The sequence below is a fragment of the Cololabis saira genome, chromosome 6 (assembly GCF_033807715.1).
Source record: "Cololabis saira isolate AMF1-May2022 chromosome 6, fColSai1.1, whole genome shotgun sequence".
Lineage (NCBI taxonomy): Eukaryota > Metazoa > Chordata > Actinopteri > Beloniformes > Belonidae > Cololabis > Cololabis saira.
Window position 1 is genome coordinate 30,672,245 of NC_084592.1, and position 23,993 is coordinate 30,696,237.

General features: G+C 41.5%; 2 protein-coding genes across 4 annotated transcripts in view; one reads left to right on the forward strand and one right to left on the reverse strand.

Moving 5' to 3' along the window:
• Window positions 1-5,402, forward strand: part of slc39a10 (solute carrier family 39 member 10) — a 52,289-nt gene extending 46,887 nt beyond the window's left edge. For all 3 annotated transcript variants that reach the window (XM_061723925.1, XM_061723927.1, XM_061723926.1), the window contains exons 9-10: window positions 2,942-3,132; window positions 3,246-5,402. In XM_061723925.1, coding sequence (XP_061579909.1) covers window positions 2,942-3,132; window positions 3,246-3,398 — 344 coding nt within the window. In that variant the 3' untranslated portion in view covers window positions 3,399-5,402. The remainder of the gene's footprint in view (window positions 1-2,941; window positions 3,133-3,245) is intronic.
• Window positions 5,403-6,481: 1,079 nt separating this feature from the next.
• Window positions 6,482-23,993, reverse strand: part of dnah7 (dynein, axonemal, heavy chain 7) — an 86,632-nt gene continuing 69,120 nt past the window's right edge. Inside the window, exons 52-63 of the mRNA XM_061722930.1 lie at window positions 21,772-21,864; window positions 21,509-21,685; window positions 21,180-21,341; window positions 20,866-21,066; window positions 20,540-20,701; window positions 19,605-19,790; window positions 17,503-17,640; window positions 14,429-14,659; window positions 12,163-12,315; window positions 9,578-9,755; window positions 8,819-8,922; window positions 6,482-6,708 (exon numbers count right to left, since the gene is read on the reverse strand). Of these exons, the coding sequence (XP_061578914.1) occupies window positions 6,502-6,708; window positions 8,819-8,922; window positions 9,578-9,755; window positions 12,163-12,315; window positions 14,429-14,659; window positions 17,503-17,640; window positions 19,605-19,790; window positions 20,540-20,701; window positions 20,866-21,066; window positions 21,180-21,341; window positions 21,509-21,685; window positions 21,772-21,864 (1,992 nt within the window). The 3' untranslated portion in view covers window positions 6,482-6,501. The remainder of the gene's footprint in view (window positions 6,709-8,818; window positions 8,923-9,577; window positions 9,756-12,162; window positions 12,316-14,428; window positions 14,660-17,502; window positions 17,641-19,604; window positions 19,791-20,539; window positions 20,702-20,865; window positions 21,067-21,179; window positions 21,342-21,508; window positions 21,686-21,771; window positions 21,865-23,993) is intronic.

Genomic DNA, 23,993 nt, shown 5'->3' on the forward strand with positions numbered 1-23,993 from the left:
CTCCAGTAAGAGTGAGATGGCCTGCCAATTATCTGTCTGCAATGATTGAGGACACGTGTGATCTGGTTAGACTGTAACTGAGCAGAAATGATCAGAGCTGTTACCACATACTCTTTGCTCTTTTCTGTTGGTTCATAATGAGACCGATGTGTCCGATGTGTGTCTGATCTACTGAGTTGGTGATTTATGGTCCGGGGTTGTCTGGCTGCTCCCCCTCGTGTTGATCAGCAGCATCCTCTGCTTTTATTTTTGTCTTAAGTGGAAAAACATAAGGATGTACACTAATGAAACAAATGAAACATATTTTATTTGAGCCACATATGGTGCTTTAAAGCTTAGGTTTTTTTGGGGGGGGATTTAGCAGTTTTAAATGCCAAAAGTCCAACTACAAGCAGCTCTAGTTTTGGCTTCATAATGAGAACAAGAAGGCTTTGAGTCTTCTCCAACATTTTAGTCTTTTATAACGAGTTCAGTTCACTTGGATTTGAAGACTGAAGCAGTGAAGTCTCAAAGTGCACACCAAGATCAGCAGACTCGTCCTCTTTGTCCCTGTGTAATTTCCTGTTGATTCTGCGCTCGTGTTTCAGCAACACTTGCTGTCACGCTTTGAACCCCGTCAGGCCGCTTGTCAGACAAACCCATTAGCTTGACAAGTGCTCTTCTCAGATCCTCCTAAACACAAAAGCTGTCCCCCAACTAGCATCTGGATGGAAAAGGACGATTATGAGGGTTCTTTAACCACCCAGAGTGAAGCTAATCGACAGTGATGGGTGTGTTAATTGTGCTAGATGAGGCAGCGGCAGGCCTGTCTCACGGATTGGAATTTAGGGAAGCGGGAAATGCTGGAGAAAGTTGAAGAGGAGGAGAAGAGGGGAGCCGCAGAAGTGAGACGAGTGCAGACCTCTCTCTTTTCTCTGGTGCTGATTGATGGATGATAGCAAAGTGGTAATATATTCATTGTGGTAATTAGAGAGGAAAAGAGGCCGCTTGTTACACGGTGCAGGAAATGTAGGCCACCCCCCTTCTCAGTATTCATCTCTTCAAATTCAGGACGTTTCCACTGAGACTTGGGCCGTTCCCCGCATTTGGCCCGGCAATGATTGAAGAGGCTAGAGAGGCTACAGCATGCATATGTAATCATCAGAGATCGGAAGGGAGTTTAAGAAACACTTCTTAGAGAATACAGCTCTGTTTTTTCTCTTACTGGAGGACAGATGTAGATGGAAGGGATTTGTTTAGAGTAGGTTCACTTCTTCCGTGAAGGCAGAGCCAGAATACAAATGTAGATACATCTGTTGGTATCTTTCCTTTTAAAGAAGGTAAAAGCCCACTCTGGCCACTAAGGCCACTAGAACTCAAAACTGACAAAAGTAGTTATAAATGATGATCCACTGAACACTGACTAATGAAAAACAGACATTGCTGTGGAGTTGTGGTTCAACTGAATCATTGACAAACTGATACCCCAGAAAAACATCAGGTGTTTTCAGTCTGGCAGCCTCTCACTCACTCAGTCTATTTAAAGGCCGTCACCCCGTGTTTGGTCCATGTTCAGCCCACTGAACATGGACCATGGAGGGGGAGCAGGAGGAGCCCCTTCTGTCTGAAAACAACATGCAAACACAGCTAGGTTTGCTAAACTACATTTCTATGAATCACAAGACTGTTGCAAATGATGTCCTGTGGTCAGATGAGACCAAAGTGGAGTTGTCCGGCCTCAATACCTACGCTGTGTTTTGTGAAAATCAAACATCCTTTCAGCAAAAACATCTCATGCTAACTGTCAAGCACAGCGTTAAGGGGCGATGATGCAGCAGCAAGACCTGACCAGCCCGACCATCAAGTCTTTCATGATCTCTTGTGTGTACTGGAGTCAAATGTGAGAGTGTGTCCAACAACTACAGCTTGATCCACACTGGGCCATGCAAGAGGACAATGATTTGAGTCCAAGGTCCAGACTTTGACAAGATAAGGACGGGCTAAAGCTCCTCCACTGATAAATACAACTACTTCAGGTTCTGCTGAAGATGGATCTTGGAGCTGCTGAGTTGTGGGAGTAGTCTGTGTTGCCCACATGGTTTTATTTGTTTATTTTGTTATTTAAATAATAGCATGGTGAAAGAAACGTGACGTTTTTCATCTGAGATTATTTTTCCAAAAAACGAAGATCCACTATGATCAGATGCTAGGGCTGGGCGATATATCGAGATTTTAATATATATCGATATATTTTCAAACACGATATGGTATGAGACAATATCGTTTATATCGATTTAAAAAAAAAAAAAATCTTTTTTTTTTTTTACATTTTTTTTTTTTATGATTTTGATATAGCTTATTTTGTGACAAATTGACTTGAAAGTTTTATTTGAGATTTGCACAAATGTTTTGTTATTTGCACAACTGTCAACCTCAGTGGAAAAGTCTGCCTGTTACTGTCTACATTGTATTAATTACACAGTGTATTTTAATTTAATTGTTATGCAGGAAAGGGATATTTGTTTTATTTTATTCAAGCATTTTTATTCTATATATGCAGGCAGTTTATTTTTATTTCATTTGTTTTATACATTTTGATATTGTGCAGACCTCTGTTAATAAATGTACCTGTGTGACATTTGGCACGAGGCTTTGTATTAAAACTGACTGTTTTTTTAAGGGTTTGTCTCAGAAAAAATGAAGCTAACAGAGATGCTATGCTATAATGCTTTGGGGGAAACCCCAATTAAGGCACAGAAAAAATATCGAGATATATATCGAGTATCGCCATTCAGCTAGAAAATATCGAGATATGACTTTTGGTCCATATCGCCCAGCCCTATCAGATGCGTTTGAATATTTAGTTTTATACAATAAAACCAGAGGGGGTATTATGCCTGTGCGCATGGACGTGTGCGGGAAGAGCCGAGGAGCAGCAGCTAAACCAGTGTCTTGTTGACAGGGGACTTTGCGGTGCTGCTGAAAGCTGGGATGACGGTGAAACAGGCCATTGTCTACAATCTGCTGTCTGCTCTCATGGCCTACGTTGGCATGCTGATCGGGACCGCTGTGGGCCAGTACACGCACAACGTCACCAGCTGGATCTTTGCCATCACAGCCGGCATGTTCCTGTATGTGGCTCTGGTGGATATGGTAAGTGTGTGCCCTCAACTGATGATCGTCTCCCTCCCCAGAAACAACTTCAGCCTAACTTTTGGGTCTTGTCTTGTCTCTGGTCCTGACTGGTTACCTGGTTTATTTTGCAGCTGCCAGAAATGCTTCATGGGGACAGTGAGGAGCACAAGCGCTGTGACCTGGGACATTTTATCCTCCAGAACCTGGGTCTGCTGACCGGGTTCAGCATCATGCTGCTAATCGCCATCTTTGAAGACCGCATCGTTTTCGATTTTGGCTTTTAGTAGGTGACGGAGGAAAGCTGGATGTATGTTTTGTTCTTGGCCTTAACATGCTCTTGTTGCAGTGTGAGGGCAGCGTCTTGCATGCGATGTGAGTCTCATTTGTGGCCTGTGCCTCCATCCTAGACATGCAACGGTGGTTTCTGTATGGAGACCGCTGCTCATGTTTACACTCTGTTCCTCCACCATCACCTGTCGTGTGTCTGCTCCCTGTGAAGCAAAGGAGGACGGATGACTGAAGGAACCTGTGCCGACTCCTGAATACGCCCCCTATGCCCCTCAAACCTCAGCTTAAAGAAAAACAAAAACCCCAGCTGTGAACAGTGAGATGGTGCAGAGTGTGTTCCTGTCAGAGTCCAGCAGCGCCACACCCATCCATCATGCCGTCATTACTGCGCGACTCCCTGTCCTTGCTTCCCCATCCGCTCTGTGCTGCATCCCATCATCCGTGCCTTGGACATCTGTTGCGTGTCTCCACCTGCTATCCATCACCACCTGTGATGTCATCAAACCCCTCTGTGCCAAGCCCCGGCCACTGCAGCCTCAGAGCTCAGACACGCACAGCCCACGTCAACTAGATGCTGAACTCTAGAAAGAAAAAGACCCTTTAGCTCGCTTGCTTAAACTGCACAAACATCTGACACCGTGACTGCAGAGTCAAAGTAAAGAGGTGTTCCCCTAACTGAACTTGTGCTTGGACTAGGCTCTTTTTTGTTTGTGTAGTTTAGATTTCTATGGAAAATAACCCTAGTAGATGATGAGAGCTGCTGCTAGCGTACCTGCCAAAGCCTCCACAAATTGGCATTGACAGTAATCGGTGTTTTTGTTTGTAGGAATTGCTTATAAATGTCTGAGCACATTTTTGTAAAGGTTCGACAATCCGAAGCCAAATGAAACATTCGCGTTAGGTCTTAATGCATCCTCTTTTTCTTTTTTCTTTTTAATTTGTGAGAAGAAACGGTGTCAAACTGTCAAACCTAGATAAAGTAGTCTTCTTCATCAGAAAGTGTTGTAGTTTACTAGATTTATTTTGGGAGTTTCACTCATACCGCCCTGCGGTGAACATGCAATCACAAGGAAGGTTGTTTTTTTTTTCTCGTTTTTTTTATGTACTATAAATCTATGAAGTCTGGGGAGTTTCAGTACTGCTACTGTTATTCTCTCTCCTATTAAAGACTGAAGTCGCATCTTGACAGTCTGAGACGAATCAAACTCAGTGTTATAATCAGAATCGTTTCCATCAGCTGCAAGAAGCTCCTGTATTTGTAACCCATGACCAATCAGCTCGTCAGACCAGAGCACCTAAATATCCGCTGCTTTACTTTGAAGCATTCCTGTGTTTCTGGGAGTGCATGTCATTGTCAGTGCATCAGAAGTGACCAGAGTGAGGGTTTCCAGTGGCTGGTGCTCGACGCGGCTCCTCCCTCCCCGACATTCCACATGCTGATCTGCAGCTCGCATGCTAGGCTACCTGACGTAGCTTCAGCTGCTGGAGACACACACGTGTGTGAGTGTGTGTGTGTCTTCATTTATCCTGTCACCGTGTGACATCGTCTGTGTCTTATCTGGCTGTAAATCATCGCCGGTCTCATGCCATTGATTTGAATCTTGTTTACAGCATGACTGAAACGGTACAATGTTTTGACTGTTAAAGTTGTCCTTTCTTTGTTCTGCGAAGTGGAAATGCTGAAAACATTTGTTACGTTTTTAACGACACCATGAGGATCATGGGAAACTCCTCGGGTTTAGTGAAACCGGCGTTCTGAGTCTGTTTTTTGTTATCTGAAAACAAATGATGCACATAACTCATCAAGTGTACTTTTTTCTTCTTTTTTTTATGACCAAAACACAGATTCCTAAAAAAAGAAAAAACATGATCAACCTTCGCTTTATGTGTATATTTGTGTAGTATTGTGTAGATACATGTAAAATGTGAAGTCCTCGCTGTTAGCCTGTCCGTGCATTCGCTCTCATTGTGAAAGGAGAATAAACTTGAAAACTCCTGGACTCCTGATGGTTTGTTGGTTCCACTTTCATCTTCCAGACATGCAGTATAGATGCAGCTCTAAGCGACGTCTGTGTTCTTAGATCGGCCCGTTGGCACCACTGCTTCCTCAGAACTGTTGCAAGCAAAGGTTTGGGCACATTTACTGCATATTTCTAAATGGTTTGAAGATTAACTTGTTTCCGCTTTTCTTCCTTGTTTTGTTGTGGTGCCAAAATTAAACTAGCACCTTTTGCAAAGGTTTAATAAACACTTGTCACTGGAATGCTGTCTACTGAACAGCTGCTGATTCTGAGATGTAACGGTTGAAGCGCACAAAGAAGGACAAAGTTATCTTGGTGCAGCTGCTTCTGTGATGTCGGGGAGAAATGGAAGTTAAAAAGAACAGTGGAGGTCGAGTGAAGTCGGGACGATAAGAACACGTTCCCAGAGACTTGTCTCTAGATTGCTTCTAAAAGGTTGAGGGGATTAATAATCCTCAAGAAAGCTTCACCTCTCCTCGACCTGAACGTCACCGACAGTCTGGGTGAACCTTAAAGCAGCAAACGAGACGACCGAAGAGTGAGCGACTCCCCAAAACAAGATCTGAAAGCTGTTATCGGTACATAAAACATCTACAACGTGTGATATTTGTCGAGGGATGTGTTTATGACCTTACAGCAATCCCAAACTTTTACACTCAGCCTTTTTTTTTTCTTTTTCTATTTCAAATTGTAGGGTGAAGTAGAAATAAAAAATAGATTAATGCTGCTTAAAATATTAAAGATGAGCTTCGTCTTGAGCTCCAAGCCTTTGAGTAAATCAGGTCATCTTTAACTCGTTCACATCTGAGGGCAACAGAACTCTGGATGAAACCAAAGCCTGAGCTGTTTGAACTTGCAGGCGTTTACAAACCAAATCTGGAAGATGCAGCGCTGAACGGCTGTTGGAAGTGTCATCTTGCAGTTCACTGGCTGTGAACTGCATCATCTACAAATGATGCTTTCACAGACTGTAGGTTTTGGATGTGCAGGAAGGCCAGGGAGTCTATGTGTGTGTCTTTTTCACTCTTTTTAATTAGATGTCAGAGTGTGAGAAAAAATCAAATATTAAAGTAAGGAACTATGAGCTGAGCTGGCAGAGCAGAGCGACTCCTCGCCGGATCCAGTGCTCATCAGGGACGTTGGAGCTGAGCGTCATGGCGATGACGTAGTTGGTGGAGTGGCCGGTGGTGGACAGGGTGCCGCGCCGCTCGCTCGTCTTGTAGACGGGAGCCAGGTAACACATTCTCTGAGGAATGTCCTGGCGCTTCATGGGCTTCAACCACATCTAGCAGAGAGAAGGAGAGTGAGACGGGCCCAAGGACGTGCTTTTAAAATTCAACACATGCGTTGTCTTAAAAGGGAGAACAGTCGCCATAATTCTACATTTCCAACTGGTAGAATAATTAATGTGGCCGGAAGAAGAATTTAGTAAACTGCTGTGAAATTCCGGACCCTGAACAACACAACCCTCTGTTATTCAAACATCCAAACATTAACTTGCAAACCTAAGTTTGGGGACATGAACTTCTAAAACAAAAGCATTAACAAAGAAGAGCCCCCTCGAGCTATTAACAAGTCTTGGTTATGCAAAGGGGGTAAACTGGGCCACTCAAATAAAACATCTTTAACACAGAAAACAAAAAGCGTCGCAGAGTTGCAGCCCTGAGAAATTCTCATCTGCTTCCACAGCAGACGCCTCGGTGCAGATTTGCATTTCAAAGCCGGCCTCTGTTGTGTTGTTTCCATCCACAAATAATAAACACATTTTTAATTAAGTTCTGTTCTCGTCAAAAAACGTTCCTGTTAATAAACTTGCCCTGAAATGACTGAATATTAAAAAAGTCAGCCTTGTGCATTATTCAGTCACTGAATGGATTGTGAGGAAGAGAGAATAAGAAGAGAGAAAACTGGATGAGTTGTTGCTCTCAGCCACTCCCTTCCGTCTCTGTGTCTGTCTGCTTTCACAAAAGTCAAGCTGTTCTAATTAATAAAAGGACGGGAAGCTAAGGAGATGGGCGTCCTGCAGGGGGAATGTAAAATATTGCTGAGGCTTCGACTGAGTCCAGAGAACAAGGAGCTGGCAGCTTCCTCGTGGGAGAAGCTGTGGCTGTTCCCACAAAACTGCTCCCTGCTTATAAACTACAAAAAAACACAACAGCTACCTCGAAGAGAATTTTTCACACCAAACAATGATGGAGTCTGCCCCATTTTCATAATATTATATGAAGAAAGATAATATCTAGCCTCTTTTCTGGCACCCAGAGAGATTTACAGGAGCAGAATCAATAAACCTCCTCCCCTCTGGCTTTATGTAAGAATATACAGGATTATGCAACAAGGACTTTTTTTTTGACTAGCTGCCTGCAGTGGTTTCGCTACACGCCACAAATTCACTACAAGAGCACTAAGACATATTAGTTCCCACACATAGGAGTTAAATCCCAAAGCTATGGAATAAAGAATAAACCCCCACTCACTTCTGTCTCTGTGTCTGCACATTCAGTTCAAAAACATTCAAAAGTGTAATTAAAACCCGACCACTTTTCAGCCCAACTGCTTCACACTGCACTGCAGCGTTTAGATGTGGGGACAGCAGCGCTTACTGTCCTCCCTGGATGGAGCTCCTGGGAGAAACTACGGAGGGTGTTTGAAAGTGAAAATGACCTATTCCAGTTTCTTTTTCTTGTTCTGTCAAGTTCATTTGTCCCCGCTGAGCAAACGATACTCTGGGCACATTTAAACCTTTCCTCTAAATCTCTAGTTTTCAGCAGTGGAGCTGAAAAAGATTTCCACTTTTTACTTCTTAAAAATGCACTAAATCCCAAAACTAACAGTAACACAAATAAGCAACTTTACTTCAGTCAGTCCATTCAGTCCGCTCTGAATACGTATGTTTCATTATCATTTTTATAACAAATACTTATAGTACTATAGTTTGGCATCTAGGCTTCAATCTCATCAAACCCCCCAGATTCTACAAATACTGAGATGCTGGGGAGTAATGAAAGACAAGTTAACCATGAAAACATGATAAAATACCTTAGTTGGATTGTAGTGGGGTTTTCACATTAGGCATTTACAGCCTCAGATAAACACCAGCACAGCACAACACGTGCCATTACAGTACGTTCACCCAGGACTAACATGGCTGCCTTTTGCCCGTGGAAGTATCCAGACAATCCCACACGCCTCAGCTGAGATTTGAACCGGGACCCTTCTAGCGTCGACATAAAAGCACTAACCACATCTCCTCTACATGATTGCAGCCCACAAATGTTTGAAAATGAACTGAGTTAAGTCTCTGAGAGCAAAAGAGAAGTGGGAGAAGTGAATGAGGAAGCAGGAATATAGATCATTAGCTCTGCTATGTTGCAGCTTGTGCGTGTGATGCTCACCACGGGCATGGGGTCGTGCAGCACTTTGGGGAAGGACTCGGCCAGGACTTGGGCGTCTCTGTCCCAGCGGGCCCCGTCCAGGTACAGACCCCTGATGTAAACACCTGACACAAACACACACATGAGTGACATCAGAGAGGCGCTGTGATTTCAGAACAACCTTTTTCAACCTGGACACAACCTCCCGAGATGGAGGAACCTCGTCTCTACTAAAGTGTGAACTCCTCCTTTAAGTGTGCAGTTTACCAATAAATGGCTGCTGGCGCCTTTTCAACGTCACACATCCAAATGCACAAACACACTGTCAGATTTGTGGTTTGACAGTATCAGCTGCGTCAGCGTGATGGAGACCCAGCTGGGGACTGATTGAGGGAGAGGCTTTATGTGAGATTTGACTGAGACTCTTCCAGCGGAGCTGCAGGCGCCGGGGGGGGCTGATGCAGGTCTGCATGTAGATGAGAGCCACGAGGCTTTCATTCTACTGACGCTGTGACTTTATACTTTGCCTTTCCCACATGAAGTCAACCTTGTGTGAGATTTCATCTGTCGGGTTCTTCTCTCACATATAAGACTGATAGTTCACTTTCTACTTTGAAAGCTCAGTGTGCCCCCCCCTCATCTTTCTGAATCCTCTTGTATCTCTTCTACCATTTATTGAATGAGAATAAGCTTTCAAACCTGTCAGAAGAGGCTGCTCTAGCTCCCATCCTGCAGCCACACTCCCTCACCCAGTACCGGCTCTCTCCTCTAGCATCCTACCGTCCTCCGGGGGCTCTGTGTGCTGTTTGTCATCCAGAACCTCGAAGTCAAAGCTGAGCAGGTCGATGGGGATGGTGTGTTTCCTGGCGTAGTTCTGCTGGCTCCCTGTGAGGAACGCTTGAGTGAAGAAGAATCCTGATACCCAGAATACAGCGGGTGTGCCGCGATCATACCAGTCCTACACACAAAACAAGGTGGAAAAAGAGGATTTTTGGATTAGGACATTTTTTTGAATCAGGACAGAAAAACCTGGACAAACCCTGATGACACCCACAGGTTTCTGAAGGAAGCTTTTGAAGCCCATTCTTCAGAACTATCAAGGATGCTCAAAAAGGCACAATAAACAAACCTGGGCGTTGGTTGAAACACACCCACCGTGCCTCAGTTACCACAAACAAGCTATTTTAGTTTAGCTTTCACTAACCGGTAATGCTAACTAACGTTGTCCATCCATCGTCTTTTCAGATGTTGCTACCAAAACTACATCTCAAACGAGGGAGAACTGTCAAAGCTCTGCTGAAGCAACCTCGGCAACCCGTCACTAGCCTGAAGGACGAGGTCTGGTTAGGCAACCTAACCGCTACACACTACAGTGCTGCACCGGGAGCCAAGGCTTCCGGCTGGCCTGAGTCTAAACATTCACCATGTGAGATCTAGCTATGGAGACAAAAACACTCTTTTGTACCAGGTTGTAAACAGCCAGGTTACATTTGTTCCCTGGGGTTCAACAGAGGTGGCATCACTCCAGGAGCCAGCCGCTAGTAGTCATTTGAGAAGCTAGTCCTATGCAATGTAAAGATGAAAAGCTCTTAGGTTTTGCCCGGGAACAGCTACACCATGAAGAGCCAGGATGATGGTGAACAGCATTCTCACCTCCGTCGTCTCCCAATCAGCTAAGATGTTAATAATGACTTGATGTGAGATTTCTCCTGTTTGGTTTAGACTAGGGAGATAAGTGACTTTTGATTGATTTATTCTTGGAAAGGTGCCTTTAATTATTCCAGGTTGTTTTTGTTGCTATTTTGGTCCTTGTCCACCCGGAGGTTTTAACTCAGGTTTCTTGTGTTGAAAAAGAAAATGTGTACTTCAACTTGATCAAGGCGTGTCTGGCTGCCTGTGACTCTGATGAGATGGGGATTGTTTCATGTTGTGTTATATATTCTGCATGTCCAGTGTCTAGTTTTAAACCGCTTTGGATATACCGTTCTAAAATTGTGGAGTGAATAGATTGATACTTTCTCAATCCCGCAGGAAACTCAGTGAGTGGAAAGGAGCGTATTGGACGTGTCCTAAAGTTAGGTGGCTTATGGAGGAGCCTGCTGAACTATCTTTAACTTGGCTAATGTCAGCCACTTCACTGGCCTGTGCTACAGATCTTGTTTTCTCCCATTACCAGTCGATGGAGCCAACGGGTTTCCCAGGTGGACACATTCTGATCATCCAATCACTCAGTGATAATGGTGAGCCTTAATGTGTATTTAAACTGAAAGTGTGTGGTAATTCTATTGTTGTTACATTACCTCAGGTTTTTACATTACACAGCATGTTGGTTTACTGCAAATCTGTGTTGAAAAGAGAGGTTGGAGACCTGAGCTCCAGAAAATGTGTCCACTGTGGTGTGGCCTGATGAGTGCAGGGGTATAAGGGCCCAACACATCTTCTTAAAAGTTTCCTGCTTTCATATTCACTATGAAAGCATATATATGCACGGTAACCAGTTGATAAACAGTATGTGGATATACTGGAGGTTCCCAATTGCCTGCAACTTTGTTCATACAGCAGATGTAAGTGGGATAACAGGGATGTTTGGCTGCTCCGATGTTGTTACTGTATAACAGCAGTTTCCCTAAAATGTCCAAACATTTCTGTTCTGTCTTAAGAAATAAAAACCCGTGACTCTGCAGTTCAGCCTGTGGGGAGTCATGGGAAGGTATTTTGAACTCTCTCTCTCTCACACTCAAACACACACACACACACACACACACACACACACACACACACACACACACACACACACACACACACACACACACACACACACACACACACACACACACACACACACACACACACACACACACACACACACACACACACACACACACACACACACACACACTGCATTCTTTTCACTCCACCGAACACAGACGAATATTTATGTAGTGGGAACTGACTGAACTATCTGATGAACCGGCTCACTCCGCAGACTCGTGATAGGTCATGTGGCAGCATGGACTTCCCGTGCCAGTCTTTCGGATGACTGAAGTGGGATTCAGGACCCCCGCCTCCATGCATTGGTAACCCACAGTGACGAGAGGTGCCTGTGTGTAGTTCTCGTCTCGTTCTAATACTGGTTTTAGCAAAAGTGTGTTCAGACACCCTGAAATATTATTTTTTGTATCTATGAGAAAACTAAAAAGCTTGTGTGCTTCCAGAGACATTCACACGCTAACGCAAGAAGCACTGGTGGAGTCCTTACTTTTCATTTTCCTTTTCTTTACTCATCATGTGAAAAGAAACATTGAACATCGCTGACAGATGGGTTTCCTAGCATCTGTGATAAACCCGTCACACAAGGAACACACCTGTAGGAACTGGAGTCGTTGGAGGAAGTCATTGACGTAGCCCCCCAGAGGTTTGAGGCTGGGGTAGGACTTCTTCATCCACATGCCCGGGATGCGGCCCGTCAGGATGCTGCTCACCACCTCCTCCAGCTCTTCTGACATCACCACCAGGCCCTGCTCAGGAAAACACACACACACATATCTGCATTTACACACCTCCGTTCACCAAAACAGGATGGATATTTGTATATGAGATTGCAGAGTCTTGCCCTTGCACTGAATCAGAGTCGAGATAAATTGAATTTGATCTGATCAAAAGAACATTCTTTTGAGACTGCAGTTGACAAGCTCATAATAGGAACTCTTATTGCTCTGTAGGGGGGCTTTGATACCAGTCTGAATGATCATGTTCTCATTCCCCTGCCTGACATTTTTTTAATGCCTTCATCAATTTACTTTCCTGAGGATGGTCCATATCTGAAGGAAAAGAAATGTTTTTGCATATTAAAAGGAAAAAGAACAGCATGTAAGAGACAAGATGTTGTTGTTTTTTTTTTTAAATATTTTAAATGTTTTGAATGGGGTGTAATTCAGAGTTAAACATATTCACATGAAAATATTCTGAGGACTCTCTTCTGGGACTTTTCAATAAAAGCAGTTGATGAGCCAAATTAGTTAAGTACTTTAAAAAAAGAACTAATTTTGTGCAATTACTGTCTATTTTATGACATGGATAGCTTTCATGTCTCCAAAGCTTTAGAAACTCAGAAATGATATTTTTCTCTTTTTTTGTTTGTGCGATTAGAAGTTTTGCTTGTAACTGTGACGACTGTTGTGTTTCCAAGTGACTGTCATTAAGTTAATCCAAAAAAAATCTAAAAACGTATTTAAATCATGGGGCAGATTTACTAAAATAAACTAATGGGGGAGGAGTCTACACTTAAAAAAAAGTGGCGATGAGGAATAACCAGTTCTTTTTTGGGGTTGCTAGTAGACTTTATTTATCACTATGGAGAAGGATTATAAAGATGAGTGTGAGAGCGTGGTGAATGGAGCAGACTTTAATGGACATGCTGATGAATGGAAAAAAAGGTGATGGGCAGGTTTGGTGTTTAGAAAAGGAAGCTGAAAGGATAGATGGTAGTTGATTTTACTAAAAAAGATGAAAACAACTGTGGTGAATATATATTTCCAAAAGAAGGAGGATCACAGGGTAACAGACAAGAGCAGAGGTAGAAACACAGGTGGAGTTCATCTTATGTAGACGATGTCACCTGAAAGAGATCAGAGACTGCAAAGCGTATTCGCAGTATTAGCGAATAGAGCCAAACAGCATTGAATGGTGGTGAGTAGGATGGCTCTGATGCTGAGGAAGAGGAGGAGGACAAAGTCGGAGCAGAGGACCAAATGGTGGAAGATGAGTACTGTGAGGAGTTCAGTGCAGATGTTATGTATAAGAGAATTTAAATGTTCTCTTCTACAAATGCACTATATGGTAGAAATGCTAAGGGGGCAGCAACCAAAAACACTGTCTACACACTTCCAGGACTATACATCATACTTTTTTAATTGCTGTCAGGAGTTTTTTAAACATTTAAATAACCTGGTTCAATTGGTTAATTATTCTAATCCTATAACTATGAATTATACTTTATTTTGAGAGCTTAGTTATTATTACTGCTTATTATTAAGCAGTAATCGCTGCCAGATACTTTTACTACCTCATTCTGGATGGCTCCATTTCTGTATAGCTCATGCACAATCGAGCAACAGCGCTTGTAAAATGCTAAAATCAAGAGCACAGACATTTAGGGAAACATTTCTATGTGGGAGTTTGTGCATTTTTCTGAACTTTCACAACCACTGTTTCCCTTTAAAGATCAGAAAATGAATAATGGTTTGAATCATTCAGTGTTCTATTGGATGCTTACAGTATTTGATTTAGAATGTGTTACCAAGTTATCCAGTTATCGGTAAGCAAAAGAGAGGCTCTGCAGATAAATCACTGCTTTCATTGACACAAATGTAAAATCAATAATGATTCATCATCTGTCCTTATTGTTAAAAAAAGATTGTTATGGAATTACTATCAATTTGGCCAATTCCATAAGGATCCAAATAGTAGAACATCCCGTAGAAGTGTAACACAAACAGGTGTAACAACTGAATAATAAACCCTAAGTGGTATGGTGAGGTGATTACAAATGTCACTTTTGTACCGACAAATATTAAAGCACCAAACTGCAATCAGTGGAAATGTAATACTCGTAGATACTAATAGATGTACCTTTATGGCCTTCTGAATGTTGATGCAGGAGTCGTGGATGGTGCAGAGCAGTTTGTTGAAACGGCCCATCTCCTGGACCAGCACCGTGTTCATGCTCTGATTGTAGCTGGTTGGAAAGCGCCTCATTGCTGCCTCCAAGTTAAAGGCTGCGGGAAGCTTGCTCAGGATGTCAGCTGCCACATCAAAGACCATGTCGTCGGCGGATTTGGCATCACCGCCTGAAGACCGGGTCTGATCAGAGACACAGTGACAGATGACTGATCACAAGAGGGCTGGATGTGAGGTCCATATAGGAATGTAAGCTCATCTTTTTTTTTTGTGGGAGGGGGGATTATATTTTTTTTATTTTTGACTTGTCAAAATGTATATTTGCTTTGAAAGGCTCTTTTGCACTGGTGCTATTTTGATCATGAAAAATGGAAAATGTAAGGTGATATTTCAACATCTTTATGCCAGACTGATTTCAATTCATCTCAATGGACTCAGACCAATAATTTTAACTCTTAATTTCACTTTCTCAGGCTTTTCTTGCAGACAGCAGTCTAAGTTACGTTGAGCAACACTGTTCACAGAGGAAATCTAACATACCGTATCTTATCATACAGTGCAGGATGAAAAGCTGCACAGCTTTTTTTTTTGTCCAATTTATCCCACACAGTAATTTGACACACTCTCATTAACAATTCTAATGCTCATTAATCCCAGTAATTATTCACTCTAGTCTGTGATTCTTCTGCTTTTCCCCCAGTCGAACTTGCACCATTTACCTATATGATGTTTAGTCACTACCCAGCGGTAATGGATAATCATTGGCTAATGGCAATGGGGTTACAGTGGAGAATGATAAATAGCTGCTTCATTCCATTTTAAGAGTCTCCCTGTTTATCGATCATTGAGACTGATGAGACCATATTAGATGCTAATGAAGTCCACACATGACTGACGCCAATATTAATCTTGTTGAATGGAATTTATACGAATAAATTCCAGACTCCACAGAGCTCTAATTTTAACTTTAAATCTCAGAGTCATGATGCATGCAAAGATAATTGTCTATTTGGTTGTGGCAGCCTAAATCTGATGCTGTGAACATACATTCTCAGTGTACGTACCGAGCTGAGAGGGATTCAAATAGAGCTTCTTTTCTGCTGGCATGAGTAGGTTCCTTGCACTCATTTGATAATATATTTAATTTTAAAGGTATTCCCAAAAATGTAACTTTTTGCAAATGCACTGCTCCATCTCTAAAAATAAATGCATGGATACACAAATATGCTTTAGTACTGAGAAGAAGCAGCACTTCTTTCGAGCAGGACTTGATGTGAAGTCTCTTAGATTTGATTCGTAGCAAACATCGACAAGAGTAGGGACATGGTAAAAAATAAATCCACAACAAGTTAAACTAGTCGAACTTCGAAGGGCTTAGATATAATGATGTAGATCACACAACTCCAAGCCACTGTGATTCATAGCGTGCCTCTGCAGTGTCAAAAGAAGAAAACCTAAAAGACTAAAAGATTTTTGTCGTTTTTTTTTCTTGTTCTTGTAAACAAGAAACGTATGTATTTATATTTTTGTCTTTAATCAATGTTGTATAGTATATTTTAAAACAAAGCCACTAAAAATAAATCTAGGAAAGATAACTATAAAAGACATAGAGCTGCAGCTATCGAATATTTTAGTAATCGAGTATTCTACTGAAAATTCCATCGATTAATCGAGTAATTGGATAAAACCTATTTTTGTTTAGTTAAAGAGCAATTATAAACATACATAAGATGTTAGATGTTAATTGACATTACTAAGACTAAATTAAATAATACAGTAGGTTCATGGCTGTGCATTTAAAAACCCTGAACTTACACCAGTTGACCAAGTTCACTGCCTTCACTCAAAAAACTAAGGATCTTACCAAGAAATGTTCTTATTTCTAACCTAAAAATGCCATTACACCTGATAACACACATCACTTAAAAGATTATGTGTTTTTTTAAACGTAGTCCGGGCGAAATACCTGCTTTGAGCTGGCAAAATTAAACGATTTATTAAACGATTCCTCGAGGCAGAGAAAATTCCTCGATCATTTTTTGTAATCGAATTACTCGAATTATTCGAGGAATCGTTTCAGCCCTAAAAAGACAGTGGAGAACCACGGGAGCCATACATATACGCTGAGTTTTTCTGTGAGAAATATCTTCATCCCTCCATTCATCAACCTCAACTTATCCAGGTTTGGGTCACGGGGGCCAGCGGTCTGAGGTCTGTCCAGACCTCCCTCTCCCTGGCCACCGCCAATCGCTCTTTCAGGAGGATGCTTAAGGGTTTGCTGGCCAACCAGAAGACAGAATCTCCCTGGTGTGCCGTGGGTCTGCCTCAGGGCTTTCTCATGGATGTACATGCCCAAAACACCTTTCCTGAACTGGAGCCCTCTGCCCCCCATGCTACACCTCGAAATTCTGTCCATAGAAGTTCTAAATAGAATAGGTGATGAAGGGCAGTCCTGGCAAAGCCTGACTCTGTCCTGGAGCAGATCTAGCTCGCTACCGGCATGTGGAACAAACTCTCACTGTGTTTGTATACGGACTGTTTGTAAAGTATCCCACACTCCCCAAGCACCTCCCAGCAGGATATCTCATGGGACACAGTCACATGCTCTCTCCTGGACCCCGGCCAGTGAATAGAGATAATCCAGTGTTTCTGATGAAAATGTTGTTTCACACATGTACACAAGTCTGCCCAGTTATCTGTGTGGTTGCATTCAATGGGTACAGGTGTGACGCACTACCACTGCCTTTCAAAACTGAGGGCAGGGAAAATGTCGGGCCAGGAGGAGCCCCGTTGGCTGACATGGAACCAAGTGCTGCTCGACATAAAAATATCCACTTCAGAATTACAAAATATAGAACAAACGCTATATTTTCCAATTCATTTCCAACTAAAAGTAATTAGGACAAACTGCGTACGTGAGTGTCTGTATTTCGTGTAAATGCATTTCCTAATATACTAACCAATGGCCAATCAATGTTCTTATTGTATATTATGTTGTGTTTTGTCATGAATCCAGGTGGATTTACCTGTGTGAGTAAGATGCTGTCAAACAGGAGTTGTGTCTCTGCCTGATCCTTGGTGATATCGGCATTTGCGTTCATGCCAAAGATTTCTGGCGAGGGGTTTAGAGGAAGAGACTTTGTAAATTCTAAGTAGCTCTTGTACTGCAACAGAGATGGAGAGAACAGGAAAGAGGAGTGGGGTGAACTATGAGAGCAATTTTTAAGGCAACATCAGAAAAACATCTCAAGTAATAACACTCATTGAAAAACAACTTTGCTCCTAAGATTGCTGACATTTATTTTAATGAATATGTAAATGTGACTCCATGAATAAAACATGTGTTTAGAGGGGGGTGAAGTACTGGGGAACCAAATGCTAAATAAAATGGCGTGTACCATAGATTGCACTTGTGTTAGCAAATATATCAACCCCTACTGACAGTGGGTGCCTGCTGTGCCTTGTTACACACATTTTATCTCCTAATGAGTTTTTAAAGGTATCTCAACAACTGTGTGAAGGAACTCAGGGTCATGTAAGATGTTAACTTTGAAAATTGGAGTTTTATGCTGTTTTGGAGGTAATGATACTATTGCAGCTTTATATACTTGATGGATTAGCATCTATCCTGCTGTGTATACCTGCATGTGTGTATTTGTTTTGTAATTTAGTGCAGACTAAATGCAAAATGTAATGTTTTTGTTTTTCTTCCCCTGCCTTCTCCCCATCGGAAAAATAAAATAAATTGAAAAGAGCATAATCTTACTGAAAGACAGCATGAATTACTGCAACACATCAAATGCTCATGTGTTTGTGCATCTCAGATCAGTGGACTCAGAGAAGCTGATTTGTGAGAAAGCAGGAAAGCTTTTGAATCGTGACTGCATTATATGCTTGTAACTAAACTGTGCTGTTGTAAGGGCTGTCAGTCTGACAAACACTATCTCCAGGGTAAAGGGGAACTATTTCCAAAAACACTGAGGTTGAACAGTCACCAAAGAAAACAAAACAGAATTTGAGATTATTCATTAGCTATACTATACTGTGCCCTGTTTCAAATTCGATCCCAGTTATAAGTTTCAAAAAGTTATGACAGTGTCAATTGTATCATGTTTTTTTTGTTTAGTTTTTTTCATTTAAATGCAACTGAAAGTATTTGTGAAATGAAAAGATACGTTTTTTCAGTCTCCTACAATGAAGGATTTCAACTTCTCAATGTATCTGGGCCTCATTTGGTGTATATTTCACCAGGTGTCCTTGTGGACTTTTGGGGGTGTATGGGGGCGTGGGTGTCTGGGCCCTTGGTGGCGATGCTGGGATTGGCTCGGCTGCCTCACGTTGCTCTTCGTCGCTGCTGGGATGTCTCCACTCTAGGGGTGCTCTAGGAGTCTGAATGTGTATGAGTATCAGTGTGCAGCTGGATGTGAATGTCTATCTGGATGTGGATTTACAGCTCTAAAATGTAGCATTAAAATAATATTAGATTACAACCTGTATTACTTTTTATGTATACATGTTTGTTTTTTTGTCATTAATTCACAAGACTCAGAAAACTGCATGAATATACAGTGTAGTTATGGAATATTGGAGCGGATTAAATAGGTTTTACTTCTTCTGACCCCCTTTCAGACATGTGAAACAGCATGTATGTGTTATGTGTATTGTTATGTGTGTGCATATATATAGATAGGTGTGTGCACATTGAGTATAGATTTATTTTATAGATGTACTAATTTTGTGTACATTCATATAAAACCAATTCATTTACTTATGTAGATTTATTTACAGGGGATTCATTATGTTCAACATATGTGTGTATGTGTGTCAATGTTCCATACAACAGCTTTGACATGTCTCTAAGTAATCAATAAGTTCCTACACAGTCATGATGTTTTCTGACATACAGAATGTGGTTTGGCAATCAACAAGGTTGACTCTGAAAAACACGGGTCTGTGATGTAGCACAGGTTTTTCCGAATCTTAATATGTTAATTCAGATATGTAGATGAATCTACAATCAAAATATAAACCCAGAAGTAGTAGAAGTCCTCATTGAACAGGTCAGCTCAGTGGACAGCAACATCGAGCTTATTGCAGTGCAAAGAAAAAGAAAATCTGCATTACTTACATCTCCCTCAGGTGGTGCGTGGTAAAGCCCACTGGGATCAAACTTATAGTCGGGGTCCTCAGTGATCTTTGAGGTGTAAAAGATTGAAAGGATTGTGCGCAGGGTTCGTCTGTCCCAGTCATCCGTCACACGGCCTCCATAGTTACACTCACCAGTCATGTAGCGGAGGGCATCAAATGGAACTTCCTAGGAGAAATAAGAAGTCATGCATTATACATCACATAGAAGGACGTGACAATAGGAGTTAAACTACCGGTATTAGGAATGCTGGAGTTCAGCACATTTACATGTCAGTCGATGAGTTTTGCTATACTTAGTCTCACTGTTCTTCGTGCTGCATTTACTCTCTTCCAAAACAAAATGATGTGACTAAAATTCGTCGGACCAACAAATGGAACAGAGAAGGGTGAGATGGTGACCACTGTGGCATTTCCTGGAAGGGCATTTTACTTACAAATTAACTCAGCAACACTTAGCTACAATTTGAAAATGTCACCATGAACAAAAAGAAATAAAGATATCCCTCGTATTTCATTTCTGCCACTTTTTCTGGGTACAGCAGGGAAACCGGGAGTGCTGTGGTATTAGAGGGAAAATGTCAGAAGGGGTTCTGTATATGGCTTATAAGTGAATACTTGAGCACAGAAGAACCTACTTGTGAAAGCCAGAGTGGCGTTATAAGCTCAAAGACTGAATATTGGATATACTGCACGGCAGAATCGTGGCTGTAAATGTAAATTATGTTTTGTTTTTGTCAGACAGATGGTGTCAGTCATTTAAACATACACACTAAGAAGAATTTATTACAGAACAAAGCTGTGACAGTACATACAGACCTGCAGCTTCCACTGTAAAGACTTTTGTACTGTAAATGATTACCGGGATAGAGATGTTTCTAATCAACTCTTGTGGATTAAACTACAGCATACAGCTACCTGGTACTGCTCCAGGAACATGTGCAGTTGCTGCACAGAGATCCGGAGGTCAGTTTCGTTGAACTCATATGGAATGTTCCAGCCCAAAGGTCCAAACTTTCTCCTTTCCTGGGCCAGGGCGTGGAAAAAACACAGGCCGTACAGTAGTTTCTTAAACATTGCCTGGGAGGTGGATAAACACAGGTGGAAGGCAGTTCCAAGATAAGCAGCGGTATTGTTTAGCATTCTAATAGCAAAAACAAACATATCACCGGTGGACATGGGATATCTTCAGCAGGCAGCCTAAGCATAAACTCTTTCACACACGTACACTTATACAAACTGACCGGCTTGCTAGAGCTGTCAAAAAATGAGGGGTCAGAAATGGGGTCCATTAAGAAGGAGCGTGCGATGTTGGAGCGGAGGCCCTTTGGAGCTTCGTTGGTCATCTTCACGCCATTCTGGAGCACGGCCACAGGGAAAGTGGGAGAGGGGTAGCTAGTCAACCACAATCTGAAGTCTGGATGGGTGGTGTCTGGGTTCAGCCCCTGTTCACACACACACACAACACAGGTAATTGCACATGTGCGTGGAAGGAAGTGTGATAGCATTGCTCCCACTAGTTAGGAATCCTGTGTGTAGTAAATGTGTTTGTTCTTGCCTCACACACTCTCTCCAGCGTTGACATCCATGAAGTGGCCAAGTGGCAGTTCTGGAGTACCACCCATGTGCCCTCTCTAATGCCTGTTTGAATCATTTGCATAGCAATAGGACCTTGACCTTGGCCCAGAGAGAGAGAGGTGAGCTTGTTGCCCGTAAAGCCCTAAAGAATAAACAGAAATAATAATAATTAACTGTTTTCTTGCACTGGAAGATTACAAGACATTTGTGGGAACCCGGATGACCGAGAGGATTCAGTTCCTCCTTTTATCTTTAGTTTGCGCAAACAGCAGGCTTCAAAGTTGCTGGATTTTTGAGATGCCTCTGTACCTTTTCATCTCCAAACTTCAGCAAAGCAGCCATGGGGTCTGACCCGGGTGAGAGGATGAAGATGAGGGGAGCACAGCAGTAGCTATCATCATAGACATTACTTAAGTTGAAGGGTGGTGCTTCGATGAAGGCACGGCCTAAGTTTGCTGAAACAAACTCCTGTACCATGGGGATAATCTGGGGGAGAAATTGGGTCTATTTAGTGTTGACCTGTGTGGAAAAAATTAATGTAAACTAATATGATGCGGTCTTTGTGGACAGACCTTGTCTGGCCTGAGACAACGAATCACCAACATCTTCTGAAACTGGCTCAGCTTCTCCTGCCAATCACCAGGGAATGGAGTCTGATGGGGGTTCTGCAAATAATCACAGTAAAAACTTAAGTGGATATGTATACTTCTAAACACCACTGCTTTTTTTATTGCTCTTGCTAAAAATAAAAAAATGAAAAAAATAACAATTATTCCAATGTCCACACTTATTTTCCTCTTGCAAAACCCATAATTTTTATTGAAAGGCTAAGAAAACAATCTACGTAGGGCTGGGCGATATGGACCAAAAGTCATATCTCGATATTTTCTAGCTGAATGGCGATACTCGATATATATCTCGATATTTTTTCTGTGACATAATTGGGGTTTCCCCCAAAGCATTATAGCATAGCATCTCAGGGCTGTACGCTTACTTTTTTGAATGGTAGCACTGGTGCTAGCAAGTTAAAAATTTTAGTAGCACAAATAAAAATTTACTAGCACACCCGGGTGGACAGTTAGTAGGGGTGTAACGATACACTAATCTCACGATACGGTACGATACGCGATACTGAGGTCACGATAACGATACGATATTATAGCAGTATTTTTTTAACAACCTTGAATGAGGAACATATGACTGGAAAAAATTGTCTTTTATTTGAAAGACACAAAATACAAAACAATACTGTGCGTTTGCCCTATTGTTACAGTTTGTAATGCTTTATAACTGTTTAAGTTTTAAAGAGAAAGCCAGGCCAACCATTTTCCACAAACTGAACTAAAAGTAATTGTCAGGTTTGCATTATGCATCTTCAGTTTCATACAATAAAAATATTTAGCCACAAACTGAATAGTTTCTCTCATGTATGATTTGACTTTTTTCTTTTCCAGAAATTTAACAACTAAAATTAAATAAATAAATAAAAGTAAATAAATACATACAATTTTACATAATAAAAAAAGATTGATTCATGCTCACCTTATAAGTGTAAGAGGAGATTTATTTTTGTTAAGAAGGTTATTTTGGTAATTCAGGGTTCATTATGTTATAAATATATTCTTTATATTCTGATGTAAATCAGGGACTATAATGACACTAGTCAGTTTATCTGTAGTTGTTAATATGTTTTAGATTGGGCGGAGTGATACAGCACTAGCTGCTGTGTTGATGTTCTAAAATCCTACGCTGTTGAGCGGACAGTAAAGTACACTCAAACTCAGCAGATGTTTCCCCGTGTTTATCCTACTCACGACCCGAAAAAGGTTTAATTTAATAAGGTAAGGCTTAACTCTACACCAGACTTAAAAGTTCAGAGCTCAAAACCCCGCTAGAGTCCCGTGATCGGGACCGCAAAAAGGTACTACTTTCTTCTGAGCGGAGTAAGATTTTGGTCCGCGTGTTGAGGCGCAGTCGCCACGCTCGGTCGGATCATGGATGTATTAATAGTATTAATAGCCTTTCCACACGGCGCCCCGGCTGTATGGTCGCGAAAATACGGTATTTATTTATGAAATGTCAGAATAGGTAATTTTTTTGAGGACACCCCAGGGTGCCGCGACACCCGGGTTGAGAAAGGCTGGTGTATTGATTTTCACACTTTTTTTAACATGACCCCAGCGCAACTCACTCGCACAAATGCGAGTGGATACATATTTCTCTTCGCACCGGATGATTTTTATTCGCAAATGCGATGAAAACTGTCGCACTGTACAGCCCTGCATCTCTGTTAGCTTCATTTTTTTTCTGAGGCAAACCCTTAAAAAAACAGTCAGTTTTAATACAAAGCCTCGTGCCAAATGTCACACAGGTACCTTTGTTAACAGAGGTCTGCACAATATCAAAATGTATAAAACAAATGAAATAAAAATATACTGCCTGCATATAGAGAATAAAAATGCTTCTTGAATAAAATAAAACAAATATCCCTTTCCTGCATAACAATTAAATTAAAATACACTGTGCAATTAATACAATGTAGACAGTAACAGGCAGACTTTTCCACTGAGGTTGACAGTTGTGCAAATAACAAAACATTTGTGCAAATCTCAAATAAAACATTCAAGTCAATTTGTCACAAAATAAGCTATATCAAAATCCAAAAAAAAAAAAAAAAAAAAAAAAAGATTTTTTTTTTTTTTTTTTTTTTAAATCGATATAAACGATATTGTCTCGTACCATATCGCGTTTGAAAATATATCGATATATATTAAAATCTCGATATATCGCCCAG